Source organism: Megascapheus bottae, chromosome 6 (assembly GCF_031878675.1).
Source record: "Megascapheus bottae isolate mThoBot1 chromosome 6, mThoBot2.hap1, whole genome shotgun sequence".
NCBI lineage: Eukaryota > Metazoa > Chordata > Mammalia > Rodentia > Geomyidae > Megascapheus > Megascapheus bottae.
The window spans coordinates 68,533,072-68,545,845 of NC_143514.1; the positions used below are offsets into that span (position 1 = coordinate 68,533,072).

The 12,774-nt window shown below is 42.4% G+C and overlaps 1 protein-coding gene across 2 annotated transcripts in view; it reads right to left on the reverse strand.

Moving 5' to 3' along the window:
• Arid1a (AT-rich interaction domain 1A) overlaps positions 1–12,774 on the reverse strand; it is a 104,352-nt gene that overhangs the window by 18,735 nt on the left and 72,843 nt on the right. For both annotated transcript variants that reach the window (XM_090335492.1, XM_090335491.1), the window contains exons 5-8: positions 3,186–3,426; positions 2,901–2,990; positions 2,590–2,757; positions 688–1,000 (exon numbers count right to left, since the gene is read on the reverse strand). In XM_090335492.1, the coding sequence (XP_090191618.1) occupies positions 688–1,000; positions 2,590–2,757; positions 2,901–2,990; positions 3,186–3,426 (812 nt within the window). The remainder of the gene's footprint in view (positions 1–687; positions 1,001–2,589; positions 2,758–2,900; positions 2,991–3,185; positions 3,427–12,774) is intronic.

Genomic DNA, 12,774 nt, shown 5'->3' on the forward strand with positions numbered 1-12,774 from the left:
TTTCAGATTTGAATTTGAGCTAAAAGTGACTCCTTTAATTAGATTTATGGGTCTCTCAAACGAAAAGTGAGCACAGCACCTAGATAATCCTATGTTCTTTCACTCTCACAAAACATTCTATTTATGATATGAACTCTTATAGCAAACACTCGTAAATTTTAGGGACATATTCTTTGAAGAATAGAGCTCTATTATTTGTTTCTTAAGGACAATCTTCCTCCAAAATCAAATTATATTTCCATTTAAAAGCCCAATCTGGAGCTGAGAGTTTGGCCTAGTGGTAGAGTGGTTGCCTAGCCCAAACACAGACCTGGATTTTATTCCTTAGTACCACATATACAGAAAAAGCCAGAAGTGGTTCTATGCCTCAAGTGATAGAGCGCAGCCTTGAGAAAGCCCAAGGATAGTGCTTAGGCCCTGAGTTCAAGTCTCAGGACTAGCAAAAAAAAAAGAAAAAAGCCCAATCTAAATAAAACTCAACTGTATTATTTTAAGTTTATAGTATATTTAGTCTGTAAATTACTTATCTGTTGAAGAATCAACACCCACTGGTTCTTATTTTTTATACGAGAAGATAGCTTCTCAAGGACTATCAATAGTTACAAATATAGCCTACAACACTCTGGTTTAGGCCCAGAAGCATCACAACTTTAACAGTTCCATAACATTTCATTTCCCAGGCCTTACCTGTTTTGGATAGAATTGGCAGCAACATGCATGGCAACGGCAGATTCTTGAGTTTTCCGGTTCATGCCCCCTGGTGGGGGACACATCCCAGACCCAACCTGAGGTGGCATATTGGCCATATTAGGACCGTAAGGCCTGTTACCCATGGAGGCATGACTCATTCTCCCTGGAGGGAGAGTGCCATAAGGTGGGATACCAGGCTGCCCATGCATTTGACCTCCAGCACTCATGGGATTCATGCTTCCAGCCATGCCTGCATTAGGGTAGTTGGCATTGGGCAAGGCATTATAGTTTGGCTGCCTGGGGTAGCCTCCTGGAAAGGGAGGGAGAGAGGATACAAGACTTGGTTAGTGACTCACTACCAACTCACTAATAGCTCCCACCTCTAAAACTCCAAATAATGAGAATCAGTCAATATTGTGGTTAGGAAAGAACAGCTTTATGAATGAATGAGAGACTAGTGGTATGTTACAGCAGGTCTCTGTTATCCATTCATCCACTTTATTTTGCATTCTATGGGGGAAATAAGCCTAGAGCTTGTACATGCTAGGAAAATGCTATACTTCTGAGCCACAATTCCATCCCTGTTATTCATCTTGTATTCTATCCTATGTTCTGTGTAAGATATTCCACCTCATATCTACTGCAGCTGATTTTAAGATAAATAAGACACACACACACACACACACACACACACGAACGAGAAAAATAATGTGTATTGGATGCTGGTGGCTCATGCCTATAATCCTAGCTACTTAGGAGGCTGAGACCTAAGGAGTGAAGTTGAGAACCAACCAGGGAGACAAATTCCAGAGACTTTTATCTTCAATTAACCAGAAGGGAAGGGAGAAAAAAAAAATGCTAGAAGTGGAGGTGTGGCACAAGTAACAGGGTGCCAGCCTTGAGCATCTATGTGCTAAGTTTATGCTTCAGTACCTACACACAAAAAAAGTAATTATCTACTATCTATTAAGGATCTATACTCAGTTGTACTTTGAAGATGAAACAGGAACTCAATGGAATCCTTTCCTTGTTTGCTATTGTGACTTTTTTTTTGTGGATCATGGGACGCTCTCTCTCCTCTCTGTCTCTCCATTCCTCTGTTCGACCATATCATCAGCCAATAAGTAAAAAAAGATATAATTCTTATACTTTCTCATCTGATAAATGTTTGGCCCCACTTGGTCATGGGGCTTGAATACAGGGGTTGGGAGCTATCCCTGAGCAAGTTGTTTTTTTTTTTTCTTTCTTATTTTTGGTAATTGGGCTTGAACTCTGGTCTTGGGCGCTGTCCCTGAGCTCTTCAGCTCAAGGCTACTGACCTACCCCTGAGCCAAGCCCTACTTCCTGTTTTCTAGAGGTTAATTGGAGATAAGAATCTCAGGTCCTTTTGTGCCTGGGCTGGCTTTGAACCTTGATCTTCAGATCTCAGACTCCTGAGTAGGTAGGATTATAAGTGTGAGCCACTGCATCCAGCTTTGTGACTCTACCACTAAGCCACATTCCCAGGCCCTGCCATCATGACAAAATTAAGTGAAGACAAGATGGCACCACTATGACCTATCCTAATTTAGGGTACAGAATGAAGTACTTGAACTCACTCAGGGCCTTGATGCTGTCTTTGATGTTTTTTACTCTAGGATGGTGCTCTACCCTTTGAACCACAGCTCTATTTGTGCGCATGTATATATGTGTGTGTGTGTTTAATGGGAGATAAGAGTCCTGCCTAAGCTGGCTTCAAACCACAATTCTGATATCAGTCTCTTAAGTAGCTAGAATTACAGGTCTGTGCCACTAACACATGACTTAGTTCTACATTTATAATGTAGATGTTAGTACACCACCAGGAACTGTTTTATTTCCTTACCTCTATCTTCTATTCCTAGTTGGGTACGTACTCACCTTGTGGGCCATACTGACCCCCCTGGGGACCGTAGCTCCCCATGGAGTTCTGCTGGTAGGAGCCCATGCCTGTGTGCATCTGTCCTCCAGAAGGCTGACGTGGAGATAAGGCCGAGCCGGGCTGGGGGGAACTGTACTGGGGCATCTGGGGGTTCCTCTGCATATAACCTATTAGTGGGCAATGTCCATTTAGTTATTTACTCAGTTCAATGGGAACAAATGCTCTCCCACCTTCAATAAGACTTAATTTTCTATATTTTCAAGGGTCTGCTTTAGTCCTCTGCTCCAAACCCCCAAACCCAGGTTCTCACCTCGATCTTGGGCAATGCTTGATTGGTTCATGGAAGGATGCATGATGCTGTCTGACTGGCCACTGGGTGGCCGAGGTGGCATCTGGTTGCCTGTTCCAGAAAGAGAGTAAGCAAGCCATGGCCCTTGAGAGGTTAGGCATTTCCCACATATACTGAGAAATCCAGCCAGGGGGTCCCCACCTCTTCCATGCTATAGGGAACCAATGCAGACACAAACTAGGGCTCATTGATATCACTGGGACAAGTCAACTTTTCCTCTACCCAAAGACCAGCACTTGAAGGTACCTGGCACTGCAGCAGGCGAGAGTGGTCCTGAGCGAGACTGAGCAACACTGGCGGGAGAGCCAACAGGGGAAGGGGAGGGGCCTCGGATGCCAGGTAGGTGAGGGGAGGTATGAGGCGAGAAAGGAGACTGAGCTGGATTGCTCTGCTCTCCTTGGCTGCTGGAAATCCCTGATGTGCTCACTCCAGGACTCAGAGCTCCTTCTGTCCCCATGGGGAGATCATCTATTGAACCAGATAGATCCTGAAACACATAAGAATACAGATTAGTAATATGACAGACCCTTTGAAATCCTATTATGTACTTAAATTTTTCCTTACGTAACCAGAAGCACACCACACAAGTTTAGTCATAAAACTGTAAGGGACTACAAAGTAATTTAGTTTGTGGAACTTGTCTGTGTCAAAACTATTGAATTCTGTTGAGATCGAAGCAGAAGGAGCCCAAGTTGAGGCCAATTTGGACTATATAGCAAGGCCTCTTTTAAAAAAGGTCAACTATGGGGCCAGGAGTTTGGCCTAGTGGTGGAGTGCTTGCCTTGCATGCACGAAGACCCAGGTTTGATTCCTTGGTACCATATACATAGAAAAAAGCTGGAAGTGGTGCTGACACTTAAGTGGTAGAGCTCTAGCCTTGAGAAAGTCCAAGGATAGTGCTCAGGCCCTGAGCTCAAGCCCGGGACTGGCCAAAAAAAAAAGTCAACTAATCAACAACAACAAAATCTACTTGTAGTGCTAAAATAGCTACAAACTATGTTTTTGTTGTTGTTTTCAGGGCTTGAACTCAGAACCTGGGCACTGTCCTTGAGCCTCTTTATGCTCAAGACTAGTGTTCTACCACTTGAGTGCTACTTCCACATTTTTGCCTCCCTCTGTATGTGGTACCAAGAAATTGAACCGGGGGTCTTCATGCATGCTAGGCAAGCACTCTACACTCTACCACTAGGCCAAATTCCCTGCCTCTAATAACTTTTTGTAAAAACAGATAGCTGGTCCCATAACCCAGTAAGAACTGGTAAAGATCAAGAGCTTTCATCTATCCTAGTCCTAACTTTGTTATAATCATAAAAGAGGAACTACTTCAGTGATATTTTCTTTGTTTCTTTCTTTTTTTTTTTTTTTTTTTTTTTTTTTGCCAGTCCTGGGCTTGAGCTCAGGGCCTGAGCACTGTCCTTGGACTTTCTCAAGGATAGAGCTCTACCACTTGAGCCTCAGCACCACTTCCGGCTTTTTTCTATGTATGTGGTACCGAGGAATCGAACCCGGGTCTTCATGCATGCTAGGCAAGCATTTTAACCACTAGGCCAAACTCCCGGTCCTGATATTTTATTTCTTTCTCAATGCAGATAATACAAACGTGCCACAGATTGGTACCTAAAGCAGTAAGAAAGTGTTAACAAGCTTGTGTAACATTTGAAGAAGCCCCCTTCCTCATTATCTATACCTCCAACTTACTGAACATCCTTCCTTCTAAGTATTTGCAACATAAGGGGGGAGGAGGCAAAGACATGCTCTGGTGGCTCATGCTTGTATCTTTAGCTACTCAAGAGGCAAAGATCTAAAGGTTGTGGTTCAAACCTATCATGGGCAGGAAAGTCCATTAGACTCTTATCTCCAATTAACACCAAAAAGCCAGAAGAGAGGATGTGATTCAAATTGCACAGGGCAAGCCCCCAAGATACGGCCAAGGCCCCAAGTTCAAGCCCAGTACTGGCATAAAAAATGAGAGGGTTTTTTTTTTTTTTAAATAAAATGATACAATTAATCACTAAGGCTGTTCCTGCTTAGTTAACCCCAGGATTAGCAATCAGACTGAAACGTACTCTATGAAAAATATTCAACATGAGGGGTACATATCTGTAATACCACCCACTCAGGAAGGTAAGGCATGAGGATTCCAAGCCTGAATTACATAGTTAGCATCTTGTTTCAGGGGATACGGAAAAGAGAAAAAAATAGTCACTTCAGGAAATATACTTCCCCAAATACCTCCTGCCTCATGTTTTTTTCTCTAGAGTCTGAGAACTATACACTGAATAAAGGATGAAAACCCTGATTTGCAAATAGTTAAGATTAGTTTTCTTAGCAAGCACTGGTGTCTCACACCTGTAATCTGAGCTACTCAGGACATTGAGTTCTGAGAATCTTCTTTCAAAGCCAGCTGCTGGGACAGGAAAGTTTGTGCTTTTTCTCTTTCTTTCTTTTTTTGCTGGTCCTGGGGCTTGAGCTGAGGGACTGGGGGCTGTCTCTGAGCCTCTTTGTGTTTAAGGCTAGCACTCTAGGACTTGAGCCACAAGGTCACTTCCACCTTTTTCTGAGTAGTTTATTGGAGGAGTCTTACAGACTTTTGTGTCCCAGATGGCTTTGGACCAGTGATCCTCAGATCTCAGCCTCCTGAGTAGCTAGGATTACAGGCAATTGGTGCCCAATCCTGATATTCTTATCTTCAATTAACAATTAGAAAATCAGTAATGGTGCTGTGGCTCAAAGTGGTAGAATTCTAGTCGTGAGCAAAAGAGCTCAGGGGCAGCACCCAGACCCTGAGTTCAAATCTCATGTCCAACCAAAAAAACAACAGAAACAAAAAAAGTTTTCTTAAATTTGTTACGATAAAGAGACAAATGTAAAAGAAGATCCAAATCTATTCCTGCATACAAAATGAACTTTCTTTGGAAAGATCAGTTCAAAATAAACCTGCCTGCCAATAATAATTGACCTCAAGGAGGTCAATAGACCCAATTTTAGGTACTTCATCATTTGGTTACTTACCTAGGCTAGAAGCATTCTGCTGAGTTATTGATTGATTTTTGGCAAGTACTGGTCCTTGAACTCAGAGCCTGAGTACTGTCCCTGAGCTTTTGTTCCTCAAGTATAGCATTTGACCACTTGAACCACAGTGCCACTTGCAGTTTTTTTCTGTTTATGTGGTTCTGAGGAATCAAGCCCAGGGCTTCATGTAAGCAGTCTATCACTAAGCCACATTCCTAGCCCCATTCTGCTGAGTTCTATGGGGGGAAAAACTTGCTCTAAACGCAGGGCAGGCAGACAGTACATAGGTATTCTAGTACCAGTTTTCAATGTTAGGTGAAAAAATGAGAATGCTAGCTTTCTTGCTGATATAGCAGAAGTTGTTTAACTAAACAAATGCAACTAAAACATGGCAAGACTAAAGGAAGACATTCTTAGGAGAGGAACAGAAAGGCACAATGCCTATGTGTACCTAATCATACAAAATAATATTCACTGAATTCCATGAAATGAAAAAAGATTTTTTTCTTTTTTGCTGTTTTTCTTTTTTGTTCTGTTTGTTCATTTGTGTCCTTGGGAGTGTAAGGAGAGGCACCCAAATGGAGGGACAAAGGTAACAAATGCAGCAATACTACTCACTAAGCACAACGTTGAAAATGATCTATACAACTTGTGGGTAGGGGACAAGAGGGGAAAAAAAAATGGAAGAGCGAAAGGAGTGTCACTGACCAAAAAAGAAATGTACACTAGCTGGGTGCAGTGGCTCACATCTGTAATCCTAGCTACTCTGGAGGCTGAGATCTGAGGATCAAAGCACAAAAGGACCTGACACTCTTATCTCCAATTAACCTATAGAAAACAGGAAGTGGGGGTTGGCTGAAGAGCTCAGAGATAACTCCCAGGCCAAGATCAAGCTCCATGACCCACAATAAAATAAAATAAAACAAAAATTTCTGAGGATCCTGGTTCAAAGCCAGCCCAGGGCATGAGACTCTTACCTCCAATTAATCTCTAGAAACCTGGAAGTGGGACTGTGGCTCAAGGGTAGGGTAGTAGCCTTGAGCTCAAGAACAGTGCCTAGGCCCAGAGTTCAAGCCCCATGACCCCTCCAAAATAAGAGAATTAGCAGAAAAGGGAACCAAGGTAGCCCACCTCTAGGTAATACCAAAGGATGGATTTCTTTCCTGTCAAATGAGAGCAGATTCAAAAGAGATAGCAAAATGACAAGAGGAAAAGCTATGTAGGTCCCAAAAGGCCTCAAAGGTATTTGTCAGACCCCTATAATAGATAGAACCCAAAGCTCTGTGCCTTGTCTTTGTACCAGTAGCTTCCCCCTTGTGCACTCCTCCCTACCATATCTGTTCTTGTTAAATTGTTAGCTTCTGGTAAAAAGAACATTGTGTGTTTTGGAGCAGAGTAGGAATCAAGAATCCATCCACAAGACTTCAAATAGCTTTGAAAAATTAAAGATAATTTAGGTAAAGCCAAAATTCCTCTAGATTCTCTTTATGTTGACCTTAATAGTGGGACTACTGTTCAATGGAGTGTATATTCTCAGAGGCTTTATGAAAAAAAAATGAGGAAATAAAACTAGATAGATAAAAAATAAAACAAAATGCCCAAACCACCAGTCACTTCTGTAGAGTCAAAGGCAATGAGGGAGAAGATGGCTTCAGTCACACTGGTGAACTGGGTTCACCATAGATTTGAGTTAATGCCAGCAACTGGCAAAGTATCCTTAGCTCCGGGGGGTGGGGGGGTGGGGGTAGGGATGTGAAATTAGCTACTGTTAATATATTATGCACGCAAGGCAAGCACTCTACCACTAGGCCACATTCCAGCTCCTTTTGTTAAAAATAGGCATTGAGGCTTAAAGTCAAGGCCTGGATGCTATCCCCGAGTTCCCCCACCCCCCTCAAAGCTAGCACTCTACTACTTGAGTCACAGCTTCACTTCTGGCTTCTTTTGCTGCTTAGGTGGAGGTAAGAGTCCCACAGACTTTACTGCCTAGGCTGACTTTAAACTATGATCCTCCAAACTCAGCCTCCTGAATAGCTAGGATTACAAGTGTAAACCACCAGCATCCAGCTAAATGGTTAGTAATTCCTTGTCTAGGTGATCTGAGACTGGAATTCAAACTCTTAATCTGACACTTATGCGCACTGGCTGATGCTCTACCATCTACGCCTTGCCTCCAGCCCTGCTTGAAATAGTTTTTATTTTTTGTTGGTCGTGGCACTTGAACTCTGGGCCTGGGCATTGTCCCTGAGCTCTTTAGCTCAAGGCTACCACCCTACCCCTTGAGCCACAGCACCACTCTGGTTTTCTGGTGATTAATTGGAGTCTCATGGACTTTAATGCATGGGCTGGCTTTGAACCACAATCCTCAGATCTCAGCCTCCTGAGTAACTAGGATTAGTGGCATGAGCCACTGTACCCAGCTTGAAATAGTTTTAGGAACCAAAATGCTGCACAAGAAGGGAAAAGTATCAACAATTACTATTTCAACATTTACTGTGTGATTTTCTGTAACTGTTTATTTTCTACAATTCTTAGTTATATTGCTCTGCTACCCAGAGATTGGGTCATGTGCTCAAGCTATACACAGCAGCTAAGTAGTAGTCCAGATCCATATGTGCTAGATTTCAAACCCTATATTCATGCTCTAATATAACATGTAGAAAATATCATCACACCCTTCAGTTAGGAGAACAGAGCCAACTTTGGATATTTATTGTTGTGACCTTGGGAAAGTGAGAGGAAAAGCTGGGTTTTAGTTTTCTCACTTGTAACAATGGAAGAGCTGGAAAAATCTGAATCTATAATATCTGTGGAATATGTTCATGAAACTAGTACTATATAACTACCCTAACCAGGGTCAAAAGACCTGCTGCAATAATCTGAAGTAAGATAAAAATGTTATTGTTACTATTAAGGTGTTTTAAGTCAGGAAATGAGTATATTTTCTTTTGAAAATGCCACCCCTTCCTTTAATCCTCTTCCTTGCCTGTAAGTTGCACAATTCATTTTCTACAGTATATACCGAATAGTACAATTGCACATTTGTTCATGCTCCTGAAGGGAGGAAAAACAAACACAAAAACAAAAAACCAAATCAAATACCACCACCAAAGATAACAATACTAAAACAGACCGTGTTTCCATTCCCTAGAGTTTGTTTCAATACTAAATTTTTGCTACTCCTCTAAGTGTAACCTCCTTTAGTCTGACTGTGAGAATGTCTTAGTCCTATATAGGTTATCATATTCAGTTATAGTTTAGATCTAGCTTCCATACATAAGAGGAAACGTGCACCATTTGTCTCTTTTAGCTTGGCTTACCATATTTTGTGTGTGTGTGTGTGTGTGTGTGTGTGTGTGTGTGTGTTCCTAGGGCTTGAATTCTGGGTCTGGGGACTGTTCTGAGCTTTTGTGCACAAGGCTTTTTTGTAGTTAATGAGAATTTCCTGCTAAGGCTAGCTTTGAACCTCAATTTTCCTGGATCAATCTCCTGTGTAGTTGGGATTACAGGCGTGAGCCATCTACACCTAGCCTGGCTTTTTTTGTTTTGGTGTCAGTATCGGGGCTAGAACTTAAACCTGAGTTCTGTCCCTTATCTCCTCCCCGCCCCCCAGGGCTAGCACTCTTAATATTTAAGCCATAGCTTTACTTCAGCTTTTTGCTGGTTCACTGAAGAGCCTCACAGGCTTAGGCTGGCTTTCAACTGCAGATCTCCACTTCCCTGAGTAGCTATGATTACAGATGTGAGCCACCAGTGACCAAAATAAAAGTTTTTATTGGAAAATGAGAGGGAATGTCAAGAACAGAAGTCTCAAAAAATGTTTCTATTACACATAAACAGATAATTGCTTCTAACTTTTTTTTTTGGGGGGGGGGGCAGTCCTGGGGCTTGAACTCAGGGCCTGAGCACTCAGTCCTTGGGCTTTCTCTATGCTACAGCCCTATCACTTGAGCCACAGTACCACTTCCAGCTTTTTCTATGTATGTGGTACTGAGGAACTGAACTCCGGTTTTCATTCATGCTAGGCAAGCACTCTACCACTAGGCCAAACTCCCAGCCCCTGCTCTGAACTATTAGTCTTGTCCTCTTCTTGCTTCTCCCCACTCTGAGGTTTGAACTCAGAGCCTGGATGCTATCTGAGCTTTTTTGATCTAGGCTAGTGCTCTACCACTTGAGCTATGCTCCATTTCTGGTTTTTTGATGGTTAATCAGAAGTAAGAATTTCATGGACTTTTGAATTGCAATCCTTAGATTTCAGCCTCCTGAACCACCAACACCAGTGGCTTCCTTGCCCCTTTATAGCACAGGATACACCTCTGTTTTCTATCCTACACACAAAAAAGCCAGTTTTTCAGGTCTTTTGTTCTATAAAAAAGCTAGATTGAGTTAAAGCTCAATGGGCCTAATAAGTTTTCTACAATACTTATAAATCGGAAGTCTAATCAACCTAAAACTCTCCTCAGTAGAAGCTGCCTTTGGTGTTTAGGATTCCAGGTTCTTAACACTACAAAAACGGTCCCCACCTAGTCAGTATCTGGTGGATAAAACTGTGCTAATGTCTTCCTCTAGTGGAGAGCTCTCTTTTCCTGGGTTTACTCTTCTCTGAGTACCATCCTGCTGAGATGGGCGGTGATGATCAGCCCACTGAGTGCCCTGCCAGTTCCAAGGAAGCAGCAGGGCCACAAGAATTTCCTCACGTGTTTCCAATGTGTTTCATGCATTTTACTGCTGATCTACCATGCAGATCAAAAGTGCTGGAGCAGGTCCAACTATTTCGCACAGAATCTCACGCTCCAGGCTGGCTACAGCCCCGAAAGCCTTCATTTCTTCAGTTGAAATACTTCCCAATGTTATTTTGGGATGTGACCTGATAGAGAAAGCCCATAGGGACTCCATGACGATAACTGTTCCAGCTGTGATTGGTTGCCCAACCTCAGTGAGTGCCAGCATGAGTTTGTCAGGCTCTGCTGACAAACAGAACTCAGCAGCTAACACCTTCTCTTCACACCACAACAAAACCATGCCTGAAATCACAGTCCACACCTCAGTTGAGGGTGGGGGAGGGCATATGCTAGTGCTCTCAAAGGAAGAACCACAAGCTCTAACATGAACTGGCTGCTTGGTGAAGCACGTTTTCAATCAGGAAGATAACAGATGTGTATGTGTGTTTGTGTTTTGTTATAAGATCTCCCAAGAGAGATGGCATTGGTTCATTCTGCTGAGCAGATTAAATAACACTGATAGACAAGTCTAAAGAATGGGTTTATGATAGAGCTTATTTGCATGTATGAAAATAGAATAATGAAACCTGCTGAAGTTGTTTTAAGAAGGGAGATTAGGAAGAGGGAGAGTGATAAGATTATTAAACATCCAAATATCTATGGAAATATGCCCTTATCCAACTAATAATAAAAGAATGAATTAATGGTAAGCTCACATTTAGAGTTTTCCCATAAATTTGGCTGAATTTTTTTTGTGGTTGGTTGTAGGGATTAAACTCTGGACCTGAGTGCTGTCCCTGAGCTCTTCAGCTCAAGGCTACTGCCACAGGGCTGCTTTCCATTTTGGGGGGTTAATTGGAGATGAGTTTCACAGACTTTTGTGCCTGGACTAGCATTGAACCATGATCCTCAGATCCCAGTTTCCTGAGGAGCTAGAGATACAGAAGTAAGTCACCAGTGTCCCGCTGGCAAAATTCTTTTGTGTGTGCATGTGTGTCGTGGGGCTTGAAGTCAGCCTGGGAGCTGTCTCTGAGCTCTTCAGCTCAAGGCTACCAATCTACCCTTGAGCCAAGCCCCACTTCCCATTTTCTAGAGGTTAATTGGAGATAAGAGTCTCAGGTCCTTTTGTGCCCAGGCTGGCCTTGAACATTGACCCTCAGATCTCAGCCTCCTGAGTAGATAGGATTACAGGTGTGAGCCACCACATCGCTGGCTGAATTCTTGTAGGGTTTCCTGATGAGGTTTTTGCATCCACTTAATTATAGTAAGTTTTTGCCTCATTGTACAGATTTAAGAAAATCATTCATCAAGATAACCAGGTAGGGCCTGGGCATGTAGCCTAAGTTGATGACATCTCTACTAGCAATTTGTCAAGTTCTTCCATACCAGCCTAGTCTTACAGATTATGACTTGCTCCTATGCTAAGGAATGGGAAGAAATCCTGAAGGCCAGGAGACTGGCAAATTTTAACCCTTTGAAAGACAAGTTAGCAAAGCCAATAGCTTAAAAAAAAAAAAAAAAAACTCCAAGGAAGAAGGGCTGAGACAAGGCAGAGAATAAGCACACACACACGCGCGCACACACACACGCGCACACGTATGTATATATATATATATATATATATATATATTTTTTTTTTTTTGGGGGGGGTTGAAGGAACATCTTTTTATTAGGTTATTTAGGCAACGTATTTGTTAAGGGTAATAGAGGAACATCTCTATCAAGCACTTCTAAAACATTTCAGTACAGTAATATTTCAGTTATAGGGTTTGCTGCTTCTCACTCCTGGTAGTACACTAGCAGGCCAGGGAGGTGGTAAAGAAGAAAACTGCACAAATTTGGCACTACCTTCTGCCTGAATGTCACTGTTTGGAACAGCAGAAATTACTTCAGCAAAATCTCAGAGATCTCTTCTTTCCTACTTGCCTCACCACTCAAAAACTTGGGTTTGTATCCAGGAAACCACCAAGTAACATAAGGACCACCCTCCAAATCAGTCTCCCTCTTTTCTTTTTTCTATAATAGGCTATTATTCATACATAACAGAGAAGGGTCAGACACATTTTGTTTTACTGGGACCAACCTCCAGGATGAAATCCTCT